The 23,336-nt window shown below is 39.6% G+C and overlaps 1 protein-coding gene across 4 annotated transcripts in view; it reads left to right on the top strand.

The window, feature by feature from the left end:
- The window catches only part of RFTN2 (raftlin family member 2), a 51,621-nt gene that overhangs the window by 7,836 nt on the left and 20,449 nt on the right, over positions 1-23,336 (top strand). For all 4 annotated transcript variants that reach the window (XM_034786128.1, XM_034786127.1, XM_034786129.1 and 1 more), the window contains exons 4-7: positions 4,423-4,534; positions 6,130-6,427; positions 12,720-12,920; positions 19,906-20,027. In XM_034786128.1, coding sequence (XP_034642019.1) covers positions 4,423-4,534; positions 6,130-6,427; positions 12,720-12,920; positions 19,906-20,027 — 733 coding nt within the window. The remainder of the gene's footprint in view (positions 1-4,422; positions 4,535-6,129; positions 6,428-12,719; positions 12,921-19,905; positions 20,028-23,336) is intronic.

Genomic DNA, 23,336 nt, shown 5'->3' with positions numbered 1-23,336 from the left:
TGGGTTGGGAGTTCTGGGGGGGCTGTCAGGGGGCAGGAGTGTGGAGAGGGATCGGAGCAGTCAGGGGACAGAGAGCAGAGGGGTTTAGATGGGTTGGGAGTTCTGGGGGGGGCTGTCAGGGGGTGGGGAGTGGTTGGATGGGGCGTGGGAGTCCCAGGGGTCTGTCTGGGGGTGGGGGTGTGGATAAGGGTTGGGGCAGTCAGGGGACAAGAGGCAAGGAGGCTTAGATAGGGAGTGGAGTCCCGGGGGGGCAGTTAGGGGCAGGGGTCCCAGGAGGGGGCAGTCAGGGGACAAGGAACGGGGGGAGGGTTGGGGGTTCTGGGAGGGCGGGAAGTGGGAGGGGCAGGGGCGGGGCTAGGGCGGGGCTCCTCCCGTCCTCTTTTTTGCTTGTTGAAATATGGTAACCCTAAATAAATCACTGCAATTCAAAGTCTGAATTATGACGTAGGCTCCTGTACATGAATGGGGAGAGATAGGCACCTTAGAATGCCATTCACAAAGGCCAGCAGGCTCTGCACGGAACAGCATAAGCTAGCAAATGGGAAATGCTGACCAGAGGTGTGTGTTCTAAGCCCCACTTCTCACAGAGATAAGCACCTAAGACTAGGCTACAGGGAAGCACATATCTCTGTAAGTCAGGAAAACCTCTTTTGAGTTAGGGCACCTATGCCATTTTAGCAAGAAGACGGATGTCAATCTGTCCTGCAGTGGCTCAAAAGCATAAGTACCCAACCTCAGGGGAGACTGTCAAGAAGCAGGGCACAAACCCCACATTGGTTGTGAGTTCTATAATTAGATTTCACCAACCAATTACCAAGTGTAAACTCCTCATGTACTATAACAGCTTTAACATGGAGCCACATACATTCCCCTTGGGTACTCCGATCTGTCTTGCTGCCCAGGTAAGTCTACCTTTGATAGAAGGTCCTTTACACCAAGGATCACAGCAATGTTAAGGTTGCTCCCAGTCTCAAAGGACCAGTCACTTATCCCCAGTCAATTGCACCTTAGATCTCACACCAAAGACAATGCTTGTAGCCAGTCCTATAATAAACAATCTAAAGATTTATTGTACAGGAAAAGGAAATGAGAGATCTTTATAAGGCTAAACCAGATGACATACACACAAAATGAGTTACAATCTTAAGTTTCAAAAGATAATAGAAGCAAACTCCATATGTCCTTTAGGGCTAATCCAGGCTAAGCACTGGGGTTCTCTTGCTTATGCCTAGAAAACCTTACCCCTCAGAGTCCAGCATAGAGATACAATTAAACTAACTTCTTGTTAGGAGTTTTTATTCCCTTCCCCACTTGAGCTCTGAGCTGCAAACTCAGCGGATGGGAGGAATTCACTTGCATGACTCATCTTTATGGGAGAGAAATCAACAAATTGTTTCATTGTCTAATGTTCCACAATCCTTCGTCTGGTGTTGATGGGTCTTCCCTACTGGGCAGGACACGACACCTTCAGTGGGACACCAGCATTTCACACTAGTAATGTCTCTCTCCTGTCTAGTGATTTACACAGTTACAGAGGCTTACAATACAAATGCTCAATTATCTTCTTATAATATGGGATACAGATGTTAAGTGAGATTAATGCATGCAGCAGCTTACAAGCATCCCATAAAGTCTAAGCACTAAACATATTCTTTTCATTCTAATACCTATTTTAACAATACTAACACACAGGTGAGCCAAACTGATTCCAGCTACGTATGTGTCAGTATTCAATTGAGGCATGGGGATCTTGGCTGGTCTGCCAGCATCATACTGGGGTGGGTAGGGAGGACCACCCTCGTAACATATAATCCAGTGGTTAGGGTACTCTCCTGGGAGGTGGTAGACACCCTGCTCCAGTCCCCCCTCCACTTATGGAGGAGAAGCAATTTAAACAGGGATCTGCCATTCAGAATGAGTGCTCTAACCAGTGGTCTGTGGGATATTCTGATGTAGGGAGTCTCTCCCTTTCTCCTGTTAAAGCTGTTGCACTGGGGATAAATAATGAAAGACCCACTGGATCAGGGGGACTAGATCCTGGGTTTCCTACATTATGGATGAGTGGTTTAACCAGTAGGCTACAGAGTCACTCAGGCTTGTGCTCTCCAGCCTAAATAACAGGGAGAGACAAACGAGCAGGAGCACGCACAAGCATGAGAATGACTATAGCCTGGTGTTTCGACCACTCACCAAGTAAACAGGGTGTAAATCTACCCCTCACTAGCCTGCTGCACCATTAGTGTCCATGTGGACCCTGCTACTGTGCATCTACCCCACCTCCAAACAGAAGTAGCCCAAAATCTCTCTCTGTGGGCTTTTTCTCAGAGCCACGTTCCCAATGCTTGTTCTGGCTGTGTTTGACTTTTTGCTGCTTCTCTGTTTTTCCTGACTCTCTCACACAGAGACACATCATTCCAAACCCTCTCCCCATCCACCTTTGAGTTTATAAGACCATTGTGGAACCTGCTTGGGCCACATGATTCAGCTTCTGCTGCAGCCTTGCCTTTGTTTTGGGCAGAGGCCTCTGATGTTTCAGCTGTCTGGTTCCATAAAGAAACATAATTGTTTCTAACATTTATCCCAAGTGAGTGGCAGCTGTTACACCCACCAGTTTCAACGGGGTTTAACCCAACCCAAAACATTAGTTACCTTGTGAGTATATATTGCAAGTATTGATTTAAACAAAAACAAACTGAAAAAAGCTGTTGTGTGCCTTCTATGAAACAATTAGTAACTATTAAGACATGCTAGCTTAAAAATACCCAGTTACAAGCTTCTCTTCCAGTTGCCTCAATCCCACATTCATTCATGGATGCTTAGATTTACAGAGCAACAGTGAATACTTCCTGCCTTGTCTTAAACTTAAAACAAAGAGAGTCCTTAGGTCACAAGGTTGCAAGTTGGTCACTCTCCTGTTTGTCCTAGCTATTAAGGAGCAAACAGATGTGCCTGTAGTGGGCATTCTTTGGTAAGTTGCCTTCAATCAGCGCCTGGAGGAGTGAATTCATTTGCAATGTGATTCTACACTGAAATGTGACACTGTAAAATTATATTGTGGATTCAGTTTTCTCTCAATGCTTGCAGGCCAAACTGGCTCAACTGACTCATAAAATCATACGTTTTCTCATAATCAACCATTGGGATTACTAAACTTGGGATCTGATAATCAAGCTATGTTAATTCTGACTTATACAGCATCTTAAGTCAAAGTTTCTACAATCTAGCTAAAAGTTCTGCTGATACACAAGTCAGGAAACAACCCAATTTACTCTCATATGGCTGGAAAGAGGAGGAGGAAAGAGTAGTGAAAACTGTGGCTGATATTCTGTACCTCTAGGAGATGCAGCACAGAAAACTTTATACTGCTTTTGCACCCTCCCTCTTCAGGTCTTTGAGGACCAGGAGTTGCTCTAAATTACAGTGCCCCTGCCTGACCACTGCAGCATATATTTGCCAGTGCAGGAGGGAGAATCCCTCCCCACACTCCTTTCTCTACATCCTTGCACTATGGGGATTCTTTTACTGCATGCTTCCCCCTGTCCTGAAACCCCTGAAAAGCTCTTGCAAGCTCCACCAGGATCCATGAGTTTGAGTAAGATGGCCTGGGGGAGAAGGGCCCCCTCCTGGTACCTCCCCACAAGAATCAGTATTTACACTTTGTGCTGTGGATCCCTGTGAACACATCTCCTACAGCTGTGTTTGTGCAATGAAAATACTGACCATTTAAATTGACAATGTATGTACCGTATTGCAATTCTTAATGACGTTTTTCCAAGTAAGCAACTGAATAATAAACATACTGTGTAGCTAAATCTCTCTATTAAAGTTATTTTAGTCACTCCATGTATGCTTTTTTAAGAAGAGATCTTTAATCTATAACTATACAGCACTGATTATACCATGTAATTACTTGATGTAAATTGTAAAATATTGTGTTTGGAAATGACAAATCTGAACAGGGTACTGTGTATGTAGAACTCCAGAATCATGGCTATATTTTTGAGATTAAAATGACACTGTCTAGAACTATTAGCATTTTATGTATATTCACATACATTTATTTACATGCGATAGTGTAAGCTGAGGTTTGTAACATAGTGTGTTTCTATTATTTGAGAACACGGGATTTATTTGCTATGAAAACTATGCCTTTTCACTAAAGTACTTTAATGTTTCAAGAAATGGGTACAAACTTATACTCATATTTAATATAGCTTTTGTTTGTACTTTCACGATAAGGCACAGTGCCTGATATTTTGTGTAAACGTAGGGAAGGATCACTTCTAAGCAGAAGTGTGAAAAAAGTATTGCCAAGCTTTCATTCATAACTTTTTTCAAAAAAGAAAAGAATTCTACATGCAAGCATTTTGTGCAAGTTAGCAGCAAGCTGCTGACAAAGTCTGCTTTCTTTCTGTGTTCCAGCCCGAAGCATACAGCACTCAGAAGACAAAGACACCCCAGGCTTTTGATTGAGGAATGTCCTTTAATGTATGAAACACTGACAAATGAGGTAGTGAAAGGATTGTTAGAAAAGGTATGGCAGTTTTTGACAAAAAATTTAACTTCTCTGCTCACAGGATTCTTTACTGTAACGTATGTATTTACATTTACAGGTGAATTATTTTTCAATTTGCAAATTTTGACCTTGTTTTCTGGCTTATAAAAACTACCAAGGCACTCGTTTAACTAAGAAGGAAGTGTTGCTTTTTCCCCTTCAGCACTTCTGACTTTGTTTAGCACTCTGTCTTGAACCCATTGAACTCAAACGGAGATTTCCACTGATGTCAATGAGAGCAGGTTCTGACCTTTATTTTGTTGTTTTTCATGGTTTAGGCAACAGTAATCAAACTTTCTGTTGGGATATGCACATATAGTAGCTCCTTCTAGAATTTTGATGTAATATTGTATTAAATTAAAATCTGAAAATGCATATTTATTTGTTCCTTGTTAAGTAATATACTCAAATAAAACTGACATCTGTAGATGGATTTTCTAAGCAAGGACAAATAGATTGTCTCATCTCATTCCGTAAATTACAATAGGCATGCAAAAGTGTTGCTTTTATAGAAGTATTTACCTTTGATTACTTATGCAGTAAATCTTTTAAAAACTAAAGAACATTAAACTTCCACTCTAATAAACTTTGTCTCTCACTTCCTCTGCTAAGTTGAAGACAAGAAAGTTTTGTTATTACAAAAATTATAGTTATATAGTTGTCTAAATTAGTTGCTAGGGAAAGTTTAAAGGAAGAGCATCTTTAAAATATTTTAAGATCATTGAGGTTGTGGCTGAGAGAGCTATTTAGAGATTTTAAATGGCTGTATTAGAAGTACTCTGTAAAGTAATCAGAATTTAAAATGAGACAGTTTCATATTTATACAAATTTGCTTTGGTAAGTCAGATATACATTAATACCAAATAAATATATTAAATTATAAATAAACTTAAAATAAGCATTTGTTCAGTCTTGTACAAGGAAATCTGAAGTATAAGCATTAGAAGAAATATTTTTATTAGTCAAAAAAATTATCCTTGAATTCAAATCTTTCCAGTATTTTAAAAAATGATTGAGTTGATAACCCATGGTTAAATCTTTTAAAAAGTTAAAAATGTAGTAATTTGGAGGGGGAATGTCTCTTGTGCTTCTAAATCCTTTAGGCACTTTTAAAAATCTCCCTCAACATTACTTGCTGCCCTCAAGATAATTTTGGTTCTGTTGCAAAATGGATACCATTTTTGATCCCAAGTGGCTGCATTTTAGTGGGTTTTGAAGTTCACAGACATGTAATAAAACGTTTGTTATTCTTCTACATGAAAGGTGCTATATACATTTAAGTTGATATTACTAACTAGTATTTGAACACATTTCTTGGGCGAATCATAGAAGCTACCCTGTTTGCAGAATTCCTATTGATTTCAGTGCATGGAGAGCTTGCAGAATTAAGCAAACTGATATTTGCCTTAAAATATATAAATTGAGAACTCCATAATCCTTAAGTACATTGTGTCTTGGATATATTTGCTTGCAAATCAACATCTTCATTTATGGAATATGTGTGACATAGAGATGTCCTATTGTCAACCTGTACATTCACAAAGTTTCAAAATAACTTTATTTTATACATGCAGGTCAATGAAGCTGCTAAAAGAGGGAAGAAGTTTGTTGGATTTATAACACAGCATTTTCCTCAGACTAAATTCTGTAATGGCACAAACACAGATGGAAATGCGGACTCGGAATCAGCACTAAGTATAAAGAGTAGAGAGCACAGGAAATACAATTATGACGAAAACTATAAAAACTGGAATGAAGGGACTTTGAGTGGTCAGTCATCTGAGAGTGGAATAGAGGAAGAAATTCAGCCAGAAAGGGGACAGTTACAGGATGCTGATTTCCCCAGCCCTACTAAACCAAGAAAAGGAGAAGGTAATAAAACACTACCTGTCTATTTCATGAGCAGGATAATTACATTGACTTATAGCAAAAAAGGATAACAAAAATGTAAAGTAAAACTTATTATAGTATATTCTAGCTTATGAAATATAGGTTTTAAAGATCTCTAAGTTTAAATACATATTCATTTTTAAAGCAGCTTGAAAATTAGAAAACAATACTAATTTTGTCTTCTGTAGTATGTATCCAATATTATGTAGAAATTACCTTTTTCTTCTCATAGAATATCAGGGTTGGAAAGGACCTCAGGAGATCATCTAGTCCAACCCCCCCTGCTCAAAGCAGGACCAATCCCCAGACAAATTTTTGCCCCAGATCCCTAAATGGCCCCCTCAAGGATTGAACTCACAACCCTGGGTTTAGTAGGCCAATGCTCAAACCACTGAGCTATCTCTCCCCCCAAGGGAACAGTTTAAAAGTGAACTGTTAAAACTTTAGACTGTTAAAGCATAGCCAGTGAAAGCTCATTGTTTTTAATATTACAGGCAAATAACTTTGTATGACCAATGTGTGCATAAGAAAACACAACTGTGTGTTCCTGAAAAATAGTGTCCTATCATCAAAGGATAATTGTGTTACAAGATTTGTTACCCTTATTAATCAGCAATAAACTTTTAATAGGCCCCTAAGATTACACCACAATGATTCAAACTCCCTAACTTGAATTAAATTTAAGACAAATGGAACCTGTTAGGTGCTAGTGATATCATTCAAACATATTCCTCTCCATCCCATGTAATGCATAGCAGACTAATCTATTCATAACAGACTGATTTTGGTAACATACCTTCAAGAGGTACCCTGAGGGAACTCAATTGAATGCAATAGTGAAATCAAAGAGAATAATAGATAAAGAATTTATTTACATTACAGGAAACGTGCATAAAAAGTGGATTATACAGAAAAGTCATTGGTGAACATTTTTGTTAATGTGGCAGAAAGCTTAGTTACAAAAGGAAGTTGTAAAGATATTAAAATATACAACCCATTCTGTTTGAGAAGTCATCTAGAACACTGTGACTCTGGATGTCAGGCATCTTTACTTTGGCGATGTGTTCACTGAGAAAGAAAGTGTGTTCTTCTTTAAGTTAGCTGATACATGGTAACTAACATGAAATAAAATCCTAGAGAAGGCAAAGCAGCTCCTAATTTTCACACATGAACAAGTCATGGTAAAGCTATGAGGGAGTCCAGAGTTTACCTCAACCTGATAACTCATATTACAAACTGCCATGTGACCTCATGTTAGTTCCATGCAAGAGCTAACACAAGTTAAGAACAGACCTTTTTTTCTACTAAAGATGCACCCTTTGCGGGAAACAGAGAGACGAACACATGGGTTTCCCTATTAGGCCTTTTTAGTCCATTCATCCTTCCTTCCTTTCTGAGGTGATGGCTATCAACCATGCCAGCCTGCTACCTAACAGGCGGATTTTAAAATGACTATTTAGAATAGTGAATTCTTTCATTATGTACCAGACACATTCAAATTAAATTCAAAGGCAGTTTTTCCACCCTCCTGCTAGGAAGCAAGTACCCTCCTTCATTTGAGGACTGCAAAGAAAACCTATTATTATTATTATTATTATTATTAAACCTGAATTCAAGTGGTTCTTGTGCAATATGCTGAGCCTTTATAACATGACCAGTTAAAGCATAACTCTTTCCTCCCAAAGTGAAGGCAGGTTTCATTAGTCTCAAAGATTAGTGGAATATAAATATTAAAATTGTAACTAAAAAGTCAGAAATCTTAGTCAGTCACAGCACTCTATACATGGATATTTTTATAACCAGTTTATCAACCAAGACATTTCCTGAATGCAAACATTTTATGGGAATCTTAAAAGATTTCTATCCTGGATTTGTCTTACTTTTCTTCAGCTGTTAGTCACACGATCATAGAAGTTATTAGCATTTCTAAGATAATGACCATTGGAATTGTAACATCCACTCTTTTTGAACACTGAATATCACCCTTAGTTCCTTAAAAAAAAAGTTACAAGCACACATTTTGAAAAAAATGCAATTAACTGCGTGCCATTCTGCATGCAGATTTGCATCCTATTTTGATATGCCATGTTCATCTCAATCTTTGTGCAGGAGATACAAAATAAAATTACATGTCTGAGTGCCAATTTTTAGGAACAGCAGATGTTCAAGGTTTGAATATCTAGTTCTGATTATATTACTACTGGTATGTAATATCTCTGGTAGACATGAACATTTGCATAAAATTATAATTGCACTAAGATTTTGTGCTTCCTATTAACAAATATGAAAGCATGAAGCAAAAACATTAACTGCGTTAAATTGTGTTACTTAACAGTACTGGTACAGATAAAGCAGTATAAGCCCCTGGTATGGATGCAGTTATACTGTATATAGGGGGTTATACTGTACAGGAACAATACCATTATAAGCACCTTTATACAGCTATAACTGCATCCACACTAGAGGAGTTGTACTCGTGTAGTTATATCAGTAAATCTGTCTGTCTTCTCACACCCTAACCAACATAGTTATACTAGTACAAAAACTGTGTGCAAACCAGGCCTTAAATGATCTGGTCAGTTGGACCATCTAAAACTGAGTGAAAACAAATTATTTTTATGGATGCATGTGTTGTGTGTTAACACAATACTACAAGTAAGTGTCAACTCACCAATGGGCCCCTCCATCGAGGCTGGATATGGCACAGCAGACTCTTCTCCTCTGGGATCCCCTGCTGATGACCACTCCAGCCCTAGAGTGGTTCACCTTTTCTCATGACTCAGCCCTCTAGCCAGGTCATGTTTAATCACACCCCACCTGGGATAATAGATAGTCCAACAAAAACAAATGTCCGATCCCTCCATCCAGTCAGCCACACACAATTTTGAGCCGAGTGGTCTGTACACTATTTTCTAAGAGCTTCTGATAGTCCATATTCCCTTCTCATGGGCTTCACACCACCTTTCCAGTGGCTGGAAGGAGAACCCAGGCCTGCCCTCTACACTGCGTTCCAGTCCAGGGTCTCTAAGACAGGCAGTCAAGGTTCATTCCACCAGACTGCCTGCTGCAACCTCCCTTGGCTTCTCAGGCCAGATCCACAAAGCTACTTAGGTGCCAAGTCCCATTTTGTGGCACCACTATGATCCACAACACACACACACCACACCACCTTACCCCATATGTTCCTAAACTCTTTCAGCACCTAAATTTTTGCAGTAAAAGTTATCTAGCTGCCTACGTTTCTGCCTCTGGGCATGCACATTCCTGTCTCACTCTAGGCACCAGGATGCCTCTCTCCCACCTAAATCTCAGAGCAGTCCACAAACAAGGGGAAGATAGGTGTGCCTCTGCCTAACTCATGTGTAGGTCCCAATCCAGTAGGCATGGTCAGAAACTACCTAAGTCCACACAAGACAGTGGCAGGGGGTGGGAGGGACAAGGAGGAGCTCCCTTATTACTTTAAGCCCAGTGGTTAGGGTACCCGCTGGAATGTGCCCACCTCTGCCAGATGAGGAGAAGGGATCTGAACAGTAATCTGCCACCTCTCAGGTGAGTGCTTTACCCATTGGGCAGTAGCGATTCTCACTCTCATCCCAATTAATTGTTAGGCAGTTGTTTAAAGTTCAGCAACTTCAATAGGAGAGATTGAAGGAGATCTACATCAGAATATCCTGTAGCCCAATGGTTAGAGGTGGCAGATTCCTGTTTATATCCCTTCTCATCAGGCAGAGGGGGAACTTGAACAGGGTCAGCAGCTCCTCCCTTATTCCAGGTAAAAACTCTAACCACTGGGCTCAGCATTATAAGAGAGCACTTTCCTGCTGTTTTGTGTGCAGTTAGGCAGACTTTGAACATACCTATCAGATTGGGTACGGTATGAGAGTTAGGTGGAAGAACACTCATCTTCCCCTAGTTTGTGGGTTGCTAGCAGAGATAGGTGCCTAAATGCAGGCCGCAGGGAGATCCTATCTCTGCAAGATGAAAAGGGCTTAGGACACACCCCTCTCATCAGCATCTCCCATCCACTAATTTAAGTGGCTACCTACCTAGCCTGTGGCTTTTGTGGATTGCATTCACAGTGCTGTTCTTGAGGCTTTCTACACACCTAAAAGTTATGCCCTGCTGCACTGAGCATCATAACCTCTATATCCTTTTGTGTATGTAGGCCCTTCCTACCAAATATTTTTTGAGACTGTCTTTTCACCTTGCAAAAGGCTTCCTGTTCTCTACAGATCTCATCATTCCCTTCTCCCAAAAGAGCAACCACAGTTTCTTCCCTATAGCTTCTTCTGCTCTAAACTTGGTCTGTTTATAGCACCACCCAGCCCTTTCCCAGCTGCATTTCATCTTTAATCACATCTGGCCCACCCTCTGTATGCAACCAGGTAGGTTAATTGGCCTCTTGGACCACATTAATCCTTTCAGAGTCATTATGGGGTACACACCCCATCACAGTAAACTATGCATACTCAACCAACTTCTAATATGTAAATTCTGACTTGAATTGTCATTTCTACTTTGGCTGCTGTCCATCACTTCCCTGGAAAAGCTAGATTGCAGATGTTTTAAAAGGAAGTGACTTAACTAACTGTTGCTAGTAAAATGTTCTTCCTTATAAATAGATGGAAAATACTGGAATTGCTTTTTACCATTTTGAAAAGGACAAGGTTTCACCTTTCAAAAAACTATGTATTTTTAAAGGATAATGGTGGAATATAAAGAATCTATATAAAATGAACTACAGAAATAATGAAACAGTATCATTAAGTAGTACAGATGAAACAAAAAGGCTTTAAACAGTGGAACTTTAATTATCTAGCACTGATAGAAATATCCAAATGTCCCAAGAACCAGATAATACTGAACATACTGTTCACTTAGCTGTTGAGGAGTTTGGCAATTATCTTTCTTCTCTGCACAGCTTTCAATAACATCAGACTTCTGAGTTTTCTGAATAATACAGATATTCAGTATTGTTCAGTTACTTCAGTTTTCTCCATTCTGTTTCCTGGCCTACGCCAAGGCTGAAGAAGAGATATGTAGGGACAGGAGTGAGGGTGGACACTGAGGGTGAAATCTTGGGCCCATTGAAGCCTATGACAAAACGCCCCTGAAGAGCAGAGCCACTTGAGCGAGCTGTGCAAGAAGAGAAGGTCAGGCTCCCTGCATCAGGAAAAACACAGGAAAGGGCCAAAAGGCGTGCTGCAGTGCTCAGACTGTGCACAGATTTGCTGATGGGAGTCAGGTCCGCACACAGACACCTTTCAAGCTTAGTCCCAGAACAAATTCCCCACATATCCCTCATCCCACCCAGGAATATATCCTCTATATATGTTCTGTTTCTAGCTCTGAGGCAGTCATGAAATAGTAAATCTTAAACCTGTCAATAGTCCAGAGTTGATAAATTGCCTAGTCTTCACCTCAGACTGTGGTCATTTTGGAGGGGGGAGAGGAAACATTTCTCTGATAGGTTTGTTTTTTAGATGGTGCTGCTTGAAGTTGCTCAGAGGTTTGAAATGTTAGTAGTCCCAGGGATTTGATTTGCTGATAAATTAGTCCAAGGTGTGCACACAAAAATGCAGTTTATTTCATGGCTTTGCCCACAAATATACCAGCATGTGGGTGAATGTAATTATATACCTATGTAGTAAACATTTATTTAGCTAAAGCCTTATATAACCAATCACTGCAGTGTTCTTTGATAGGTTTGGATTTGTGGAATTAATTCAGCTGGAACTCCATTTACTGGTGGTTATGTTTGTTGAGCAGAATAGTATTATTTTAATGCTTTGATATAGAAAATAAGTGAGACATTCATGTTTTTTCAGTAGACTCCCTAAAAAATTTAATGATTGTAATGGGTTAAAGGAATACCATCAACTCACGATCTAGTCAATTAAAAAAGAAGTTAAAAATCGTTTCAAGCACTACACCTTCCCCTGAATCACCCTGATAATTCTTGTGGTTTTATAATGACATTTTTCTGGTTTTTTTAAGTTTTTTCTCTGCCATGTTGCCGTGTGAAAAGATCCACATAAGCAAAGAAAACTGACTGTAGATTGACAGGGAAACCATAAAAATTGTATACAAAGTACTCTCATTGTATAAAAACATTGAAAGTAGAGAAAAATAATTTGTCAAATAATAATCTTAATGGTTATTTGTAATAAAAATAGCAAATAATATTCAGACAGAAGTGTAATTTTTAAGTTGATTGTATCCCTTTAAGGCATCACTTTTTCTGAACTTTTTCTTTTCTTATATTTTCCCTCAGATAAATTATATACAGTCTTCAATGTTTTTGATGATGACTCAACCTGCTGGACCTATCATGAGGGCATTTTGTCTATGAAAGTAACAAGAAAAGGGGCAGTCATTAGTACTCTGGATGCAGATTGGCTAGAACTAACCACATTTTATTATAAACAAGGATTGTCATTAATTGATTCTTTTGTACCTTGGGAAACTTCTAAAGGTAAGTAAGTGTATTTTTCATGAGATTTTAAACCGTTGTGTTTATTTTGCAAAACGGGTCAGATTTTGCTTCTTAATATGGAGGAGCAAATCTGATGTTCCTGTTTGTAAAAATGATGGGTACTATGGTAATTTTTGTCATTGCAACTTCACAGAATGTGAGACCTGATTTAAAGAGGGGAAAAAAGCCTTTCGCTGTTTCCTTGACAGTCATATCTTAAAATAATTGAAATTTCTCTTTTGTTTTACCCAGCTCAAAGTTTTCCAAAGGGAAAAAATAGTACTGTATCAATTAGAGCAGCACTTACTGCTAATGCTATTTTATCAAATACTTATTGCTAATAATAATTACATATAGTAACAAAATATTAGGCATAATATTCTCAGAATGCATCCCTAATTCTCAGAATGCGTGTCAACTGCTATTCACAGAAGGCCTAGTCCTGCGATTTGTTGAGCCCTTCCAGTGAAATTCTGAGTACCCTCAATTACCATTGAGTATATAGTGTTATAATTATACTATAAGATAAATACTGAAGACCTGTTCCTGCAGTCTTTATTCCAGCATGATGCATTCTGAAGTCAATGAGAGTGTTTTTGTGTGTGTTAGGATGGAAGGATTAGGCCTGTAGGGTGAAATCCTGGCCTCAGTGAAATAACCCACTGACTTCACCGGGGCCAGGATTTTACCCCTAGTGTTTTTCTGATAGTATCTATTAACAAACTGCTATGTCCAAATTACTTATACTTTTGTTGCTTATGTACGCCAACAGGGTTCACCTGACCAGTTAGTGCACAACGTGCTGGTGCGCTCTAGAATTTACACCCCAGCTGGTGCACACACAAATTTAAATGTCCTTAAATTTTTCTCCTTGGCTACTGAGTCTTTTTTATCTTTTCCACTCACTACCACAATGTACTCCTCACTTACTAAAATAAATGTAGTAATTAGAGATGGCCCTAAACCAAACCTTGCATCTGAACACCCATGAATTCTGGGAAAGTTTGGAATCTGTTCTAGAGTCAGAGTTCTTGTCTTTGGCTCATCTCCAATAGTGATACCCCTCTTTTGTAAATGTTGTGATGAGGCAAATGTCATTTCTGATCATTCCAGATGATTAATGCGCAAGCATCAGATCACCCACAACTGGTCAGGTGCTTGTTTTGGATAGTCACTGAGAATAGCCACATTATACTTAAACACAACACCATACATTGTAGAAGTTAACATTTAATCCTTTAATCATTTATTATCCAATCAGTAAAATATGACATATAGGTCACTCTAATTACAAAGCTAGCTTCTCAAACAATTCATTAAGGACCATGTTTCTATTAATCATTTAAGTAACAAAATTTCTATGTGATTGGGTATTATGTTGGTTTATAGTTTCAAAACTCTTTAAAAGACAAGCCCAGATGTTCACACCAGCCTGAAGTTCCATTTATTTCAGTCACTTGGCAAGAGAGGGGGTTATTTCTTCTTTTTTCCAATAGTAGTTAACCATAGGGTTTGTTGTTGTGGGGTTTTGTTTTTCATTTGTTTTAAAAGTAGCAAGATTTTACCAATGGCTCTGTTAAAGCGGTTCTCAAACTGTGGGTCAGGACCCCAAAGTGGGTTGGGACCCCATTTTAATGGGGTCACCAAGGCTAGTGTTGCACCTGGACCCCAGCAAGTCTGAAGCCCAAGCCCAAGCCCCACTGCCCGGGGCTGAAGCTGAAGCTCAAGTCCCACTGCCCAGGGCTAAGGTTACATGCCCCCTGCCCAAGGCAGAAGTCTTTGGGATTCAGCTTTGCACCCCGCCCGAGGTGGTGGGACTCAGGTGGCAGGGCTCAGGCGGGCTCGGTCTTTGGTCCCCCCTCCTGAGGTCGTGTAGTAATTTTTGTTGTCAGAAGGGGGTCACAGTGCAATGAAGTTTGAGAACCGCTACTCTATTACTTCAGGACAGAAACCAATAAACCTGGCTTCTGGTCTCAGCTTTGACACAGAATTGCTGTATTACCTGGAGCAAGTCATTTAGTTCCTCTGGGACTGTAAGCTCTTTGGGGCAGGGACTGACTCTTACTAAATGTTTGTACAGTGCCTATCACACTGTGCCCTAATCTCATTTGATGCTTGTAGCAGGGTCTTTCTTGAACTGGCAATGGACCCTGCCAGTGCCTCAATTTCCCCTTCTTTGAGTTCTCAAAAAGTGTCCCTAACCTCTTTTGCAAATCAAATACTATCCCTTCTTGGGGTCTGGTTTATTAAAGTCACTCAGTTCCAATATCAACTTAAACCAAAACAAGTCTTTCCCCCACTTCTTTTTCTTCAACCCTTAGCGGGACTCAACAGTTCCTTCCAGTTCCTGCTGTTTCCTCTTCCTCTTAACGTTTCTGTCCTGCCCCTCACTGAAGGTGGCTCTATATCACTCAGTCATCTCTGGATTCCCTCAAGGAGCCTCCCAATTTCCTGCAAGTCTTTCTCCTTGGCTGTACTGAGGCTTCAGCTTCCAGCTTGCATGGGTGCACATGCGCTTGCTTGCTTGCTTTCTATTCTTACATTCCTCTGGGCAGGGGAGCTCTACCAGGCCCACTCTGAGCTTATCTAGAGAAACCTCCCCATGCTCTTTCCTAACCTCTGATCTAACACTACTTTAAGAGAGCAAGCTCCTTCTTTTAGGAAGTCCTGTCCCTGGGCTACCATCTAGTGATGCCTGGTCACCTGACCACCCATCACCTAGGACCAGATGATAAGGCACAGGTAGGGTTGAGTCCAAATCCCTTGAAGTGTCAGCCCGTCCTGTGACAGATCCTCTGGGTTCTACTATACTACAAATGATACCTTCAAAAGCTGTTTCTTACTAGAAAGTCTGTGGCTTCAGTATTAGACTACTGTACTCTAAGGTATGGTTAATATTTTAATTAAGATGGAATCATGCTTAATATTTATGTATTCTTCAATTGAATATGATATCAAAAACAGGAAATTATCTTACTGGATTGCAAAAAAAAAATTATGTAGCAATTTCTTTTGCAAGTATTTGAAACTGAACTTTACATACCAAATGTAAATTTTTAGTCAAAATTAATTAATACATTGCTATCTTCCTTACCTAATATTAGTTGATTTAAGATTAGAATATAATGTAAAGAAGAGAATATTTTGTAGTAATACTCTGGTAGGTGAACAGACTTGAACTGCTTGACCTATTTAGCTCCTTGAATTTTACTCAAGTTATTTTGTGCTGAATGAAGAGTTTACGTTCCTCTAAAGTGGAATTTTGTCTATTGCCCAAGTTTTGTTGTTTTTCAGTTGTCCTAGATTCTAAATGGTCAGTGTTCTTTTAGAGATGCTTATGGCGGTTGTGTATGAATGAATGGAGCACAGGACTTTAATTCAGAAAAGCTGCTTTGTAAAAGTTCATTGAAGTGTTTCTTCACAGACTCTCACAAACAGTTTATGCAAGACTCAAACTCATTCTGTGTAAAATAATCAAGTATATTAAGAGTGCTAGCTAAATAATATATTTTAAGGTAACTTTTTATGAGTCATTTAGTATCTACTTGTTCCCTGACAATTCTATCCCCATTGTACCAATCAATTTTTCTGTTTATATGACAATTAACTTTTGCTGTGCATCACTCTAAATCTCTTGTAAATCATGAGGCCACAGTTCTAAGCCAAATTCATTCAGTGCATGTGTGTTTGAGGAAAAAGCTCCATTTTTCAGTTTGCAGACAAACAGGCATCCCAGAGTTGCTAAAGAATTATTTTAAAAGGCCTAGAATATAAAAGTGAGCAAGCCAGTTATTTGTGACTTTCATCAGACAGCATGATTAAGAGGAGGCACTCCAAAAACTTTCTCTTTTCCCTCCCCCTTAAGCAACAATTCCTGCAACAATAACTTAACTTGGTTCTGTTTACCTAGTCTGATTGATCCTCCCACCTTGCAGGGTCCTAGAACCTGGGCTCCAGCCCGAGCCAGAACATCTACATCTCAATTAAACAGCCCCATAGCCTGAGCCCAGGCCAGCTGCAGGTTTTTAATTGCAGTGTAGACATACCCTTTGACTTCAGTGGGAGTGGAATCATGCCCTTAGACTTTAATAGATTTCTCCCAGTGCTGGAAATAGAGGGGACAATACCTGTTATAATTCATTGAGGAGAACTGCTTCAAACCAAAATTAACCTCAGCCACTGTTGGCCCACAGAATTTCCACAAGCCTTTACTATTTTGTTCTTATAAAGAACTCTCCCATCGTTAACACCTGGGGAATGTCTTACTTCAGCATTCCACACTGCCTCCTTTGAACAACTGGTGCCTCTGATTCTGCCCAGCCTGATTGTTATATATTGCAGTTGAGATCTTGGGAGTAAGAATGCTGGATTAAAATGAATACATTTAAAGAGACAATCTAACATGTGGGTGGGCTTTTCTCCTTCTGATCAAGTGTCTGTAACCCAGGAAAGAGTTTACAAAGGGACTTGAGCTGAATTTAGATACTGGATTCTTTCTTGCCTGTTTTGTTTGTTCTTGACATCAACCTAAAAGAGTTTATATAATAAGTTGAATATTTGGGCCTCCCAGAGAGCTGAAATCTAAAACCTTTCTGAACAAAAATCAATCAATCAAATGGAATTTAAACGATGTTTCCCTCCCATCACCTTGACTACTTTGCTTGTGTGTTACATCCTTTATCCTCGCTGCTTTTTTTTTTTTTTCTTCTTCTTTAATAGGTGTTGCGTTCTTTTTAGCAGGAATTGTCTTCTTATTTGTCTGTATATCACTTAGTACATTTTAGGCTTTATTGCAATATGAATAAATAACAACACATGTAGCCCAAACAGCTGCAGAAATGGTCATCTGGCTCAGGCCCTATGGAAGTTAAAAAAGAGCATTTTAGATAAGAAAACAGAAGTATTTCCAGAAGCTATCAGAACAAAACTTGACAGTATTCTGTTTATTAGAGTGGTTGAACTAGTTCCTATTTTAATGCAAGAGAAAGTATAATGAATATTGAGCCACAACACAGTTCACTATTTCTAATGCAGAAAAAGCTATTGTGGCAACATTTTATTTCCTCCTCTGTTTGTACAACTATCTATGAGATATTTTTAAAAATATTATACTCTAGAATTTGTTTTGGGTACTAGCATTAGAAATGGTAAACTACTGTCATAGAGTAGATGGACAAAAGGGCCAAATTAATTCCTACTGAAACTCCACTGAAGTTGATAGTTTCACCAGGGAGGAATTTGTCCCAAAATATTTTGTGAATGTCGTAAAAAAAAGCTGGAATTTTTAAAAATATCTCAGAGGTGACTTTTATTTCAATAAGTTTGTAAAATACACAGGGCTGGCGCTTCCACTAGGCGACCCTAGGCGGTCGCCTAGGGCAGCAGGATTTGGGGGGCGGCATTTTGCCGTCCTCGGCGGAAATTCGGTGGCGGGTTCTTCACTCGCTCCGGGACCCGCCGCCAAAGTGCCCCGAAGATGCAGAGCGGAAGGACCCCCGGCGCCAAATGCTCAGAGGAGGAGCGCTGCCACTTAGGGTGGCAAAAACCCTGGTACCGCTCCTGAAAATACAGAAGACCTATCTGACAAGGTTGAAATATTAAAGATGAAAATATTTCCTAGTTTTGACTGTCTATTTCAAGCACCTACCTAAAACCTGAAGAGAAGGTCTGCAGTTAATGAATTTATAGAATTGAACTGTTTGCAAACCCTAATAAAGTGTGTGCAGGTGTATTGTATACACACTCAATCACATACATATATATACATACACACACATTTACACACCCAACCACATTTTGTGTGTGTGTGTAAAAATTAAACATTATACACTATTTCTGTACATGCCTGATAGGCATATATGCCTGTAAATATGTAATTTAATTCACATATCTCCAAAAACAGGCAAGATTTACTACAAATGCAGACCCAAAAAGAAGTAAGATTATTGTAACTCTGTTAATACTTAGCATTGATTAGGAAACCAATGTTTGTGATGGTCAAATTCGTACCATATTTAGAAAACTTATGCCCATCTGGTAAAATTCCAAGTCAGACCAACTGTGGAATTCTTTCAATTATTCTCCAAACAAAATTACAGTATCACAATATTTCTGCATAACCATAAGTTATGTGACAGAGACACTCTTCTCTTTACATTCATGGTATGTTGGAGAGGATTTAAAGCTGATACCGTATTCTGAAGAGTATTTCTATTTTCTGTTTAAATTTAGTTTAATTTTTTTTAGTTTTTAAGATTCTCGGCTATTGAGGTACCACTACAGAAAGGGCTTCCAGATGGCTCTTAGGAGATGCACTATGCTATCAAACACAGAAAATGAACCAACATATGATGCACAGCTTTAGTTTGGGCCAGCTGGATATTATCAAACTCTCACAAGAAGTAAGTCAGGGAGGTGCTCTCTGAAACTTCCTTCCCATCAGGAATCCTCCTATATTTACTTCTGTTTCAGGCTCTTCCTGTGGCCAGTTAATATTTTTTTTAAGTGATTGTGGATAGACACTGTAATTTGTTTTGTTTTTCTTTAATCCTCTCCCATCTCCAACAACCATATTTGTTTTGGTCATACATATGTCATTTCAAAGTTGAGCATAGAGTTTTTGTATCTGTGTGCTTCATAAACAGTGGTTATCTTTCTGTTGTATAAGAAACAGAAATTCAAACTCAGATATGGCACTTGCTTGCTAATGCTTTTAATAGTATGGAAATTTGCATTTAATTAATAGCTGACTCCCTGTAGAAAAGGGAAAATACCGTATTTTGATTAAGAATATGACTTCATAGCTTACAAAGTGGTGACTGAGACAGCTGAAAAAAACTTTAAAGATCAATTTATTTGATGCCTCAGATAATGTGATTTCAGTGGGACTATAAGCTGTGTATGAAGTTAAGAAGGTGTGTACATCTTTGTAGGATATGGGCCTAAGCCTTTATAGTTCACCTTACACATTTCCTTGCTTCCACAGGAGACCACATGACCAAATCTTTAGAAGGATTATTTATATATGAAGAAGGTGGTTCAGGAGTTCCAGGTTCTAACAGGAAAGGAAATGACACAATAGTTGTAGAACAATGGACTGTCATTGAGGTAACTTGCTATTTATTTACCAATTTAACATTTTATCTTTAATTTTCTGTATTGTTTTTTCTTAGTATGTTTGTATCAAAGTTAGATACAAGTTTAGTTTGCCTTCTTAGAGTCATCTTTACACAAACAAGACTGCCATTGAAATCATAAGACTGAATGCTGAATTTGTGTATTTCTAATCAAATCCCTAAAATAGGTAAGTAAGATCTAGCAAATCAGACTCTACATGTAGTGTAGGAAATTGATCAAAAATACATGAAAAATCATCTTTCACACTTGCTTAAGAGTGGCTTATTTGTTTTACAGACTATGTAATGTTTGAAAATGTGTTTTTAATTCATTTCTTTCTACATCAGTGGTTCTCAAACTGTGGGTCGGGATCCCAAATTGGGGCACGACCCTGTTTTAATGGGGTCGCCAGGGCTGACTTAGACTTGCTGGGGCCTGGGCCTGAAGCTAGAGCCCCACCACCTGGAACCAAAAGCTGAAGCCCAAGGGCTTTAGCCCTGGGTGGCGTGGCTCAGGTTACAGGCCCTTGCCTGGGGCCGAAGCCCTTGGGCTTCAGCTTTGCCCCACCTCCACCTGGGGCAGCAGGACTTGGGTGGGCTCAGGCTTCAGTCCCCGTCCTGGGGTCGTGTAGTAATTTTTATTAGCAGAAGGGGGTCACCGTGCAATGAAGTTTGAGAACCCCTGTTCTGCATCCACTTATGAAACATTTTCATGCAAGGTTGCTGACTTAAATAGGTGACCAGTAACCACTGCCAAGTCTTCTGCTTTAAGTAACTAGTTTCTCAGTCTCCAATATGGTCAGGTCCCATAATCTCAGAGTAGTCCCTTCTGTTCTCAGTAAATTTGATCACATATGTCTTTTTAATCAGTGCTGTTACAGCGTTACCCTTCTCAAGCTCCATTTACTATGACTGAATACACCTTCCACCTTATTTGCCTATAGGCCAGCTTTTGCTATGGAAACATTTACACAGTTTATTAGTGTGGCAGTTCAGCACACTTTGTGAAAAGATACAATTTTATACCCCGCATTTCTTTGGAGTTCTTATTGACTGGGCTTCAAAATTTTCAATTTGCAATCCTCTCAAAAATTATAGTTAATGGATTTGTGACTCCAATTTGACAAGGAGTGGCATTCTCAGAACAAAATTAGACTGGAACTGTGTGAAATTTTTTGACAAACTTTTTTCAGCAAAATATGCAAATTCAGTGACATCAAAACATTTGCAAATTTGTGTTAATTTCACTAAACTGTTTCAGTTAACGAATATATGTATATTTCTGAAAAAGTTGAAATCTTTCATTTTGACATTTTTTAAATTAAACATTTTGATTTTTCTGTTTCAAATGACTGTTTCAAAATTTCCTTTAATTTTATTTTAAAAAGAAAAAATGTTTTTAATTGGTCAAAATTGAAACAGAATGTTTTGTTTGACCAAAACTAATTTTTTTAATTTTTCAGAATTTCCAGCAAACTGAAAAAAATCGCTATCAATTAGCTCTAATTCAAATGCCTTTATACAGTATAAAGTACTATGTGTCAAATGGGGGAAAAAAATTAAAATGTAAAGATAATTATTTTCTGGGCAAAACATGGACCTTATCTGCAAACATTTGGCACTTGAGTAACTTGACACACGTGAGTAGGGACACTGAACTCAATCGGAGTGCACAAAATTGAGACATGGTACAAACAAGAATAACTTCACTGAAATCAGTGAAGTTGCACCTGCTTAAACTGAGGTCTGAATTTGGCCTCCAATACAGAACACTTAGATGTTTCCTTTGGAAGCTAGATTTGTTTGTAGTGCACAAAGAAAGGATTTCAGGTAAAATTTTCCAAAGTGCCCTAAATGCCCTGGAGCCCAAGTCCCATTTTTAAAGCAATTTAGGCATTTAGAAGCCTAAACCTTACTAACAGTCTATAGGACTCAAACTCCTAGGTCACTTAAGTGTTTTTGAAAATGTTGCCCTTCCTCACAAGAGCTTTTCGCAGCTTTTTAAAAGCTTTGTTTTCATCAGAAAATGTTTGAGAATCCATTAGTTTTCAGACAAAGAAAAAGATCTGAGGTGCTTACATATCACAGTCATTCCAATGGAATATTCCTGACCAGCTCTACAGATGACCACTTGCTTCAGATCCTGAAACAATTGCTGGTGTCTTTTATCCTGTCCATTTTCTCTCTTGCCTCATTTTTTCTCTTTTTTACTTCCTGTTTTCTTTTTTCTTTTCATATATTCTGTATTCCACACGCATGCCTTTTTTCCTCCTTATTCCTTGTTGCTCTTTTTACATATTTTCACTGACTCTTCTGCTCCTCTCCAGTAGCTCTGCCTATACACTAGAATAAGCGTGGGCAAACTACAGCCCTCCAGATGTTTTTAATCTGGCCCTCGAGCTCCTGCCAGGGAGCAGGGTCCGGGGCTTGCCCCACTCCAGCCAAGGAATGGGGTTAGGGGCTTGCCCTGCTCTGCGCGGCTCCCGGAAGCAGCGGCATGCCCCCCTCCAGCTACTATGCATAGGGGCTGCCAGGGGGCTCTGCATGCTGCCCCCGCCCCAAGTGCCTCCCCCACAGCTCCCATTGGATGAGAACCATGGCCAATGGGAGCTGTGGGGATGGCACCTGCGGACGGGGCAGTGCGCAGAGCTGCCTGGCCGCGCCTCTGCGTACAAGCTGGAAGGGGGACATGCTCCTGGTTCTGGGAGCTACTTGAGGTAAGCGCCGCCTGGAGCCTGCACCGCGACCCCCTCCCATACTCCCCCTCCGAACCCCTCGGTCCCATCCCAGAGCCCGCCCCCCCCCCCCCGGGGCCCCCCCCCCCCCCCCCCCCCCGCACTCCAACCCCCAATTTTGTGAACATTCATGGTCCGCCATACAATTTCCATATCCAGATGTGGTCCTCAGGCCAAAAAGTTTGCCATCCCCTGTACTAGAATCTGCAGCTCACGCAGTCATAACCTGTTAGCGCTGCAGGCCTAGCAAGAGGAAAAAGCAATTTTTAAAAATTGTCCTTTTAAAAATTAAAAAAAAATGGCCTCTCCAAGTTCACATTTGTGGAATACATTGCACCTCATCCTTAACATATTTAAACGTAGACTGGAGAAATCAATAGGAAGCATACTTTCATGAACAATCTTGCATTGACGGCGGGAGAGGCTAGATCTGTTTTCCATATTTAATTTCTGTGATTCTGTAATCAGAAATCTAGTTTTGATTGGTAATTACATAATCTCAGTTTCTAAAGCCAAGATCCTTGTATACTGTTATACTGCCCTTCTCTTTTCTTCTACTTCGTTCC

Source organism: Trachemys scripta, chromosome 11 (genome assembly GCF_013100865.1).
Source record: "Trachemys scripta elegans isolate TJP31775 chromosome 11, CAS_Tse_1.0, whole genome shotgun sequence".
In the NCBI taxonomy this organism is placed as follows: Eukaryota; Metazoa; Chordata; order Testudines; family Emydidae; genus Trachemys; species Trachemys scripta.
This window is presented reverse-complemented; position numbering and strand designations above follow the sequence as displayed.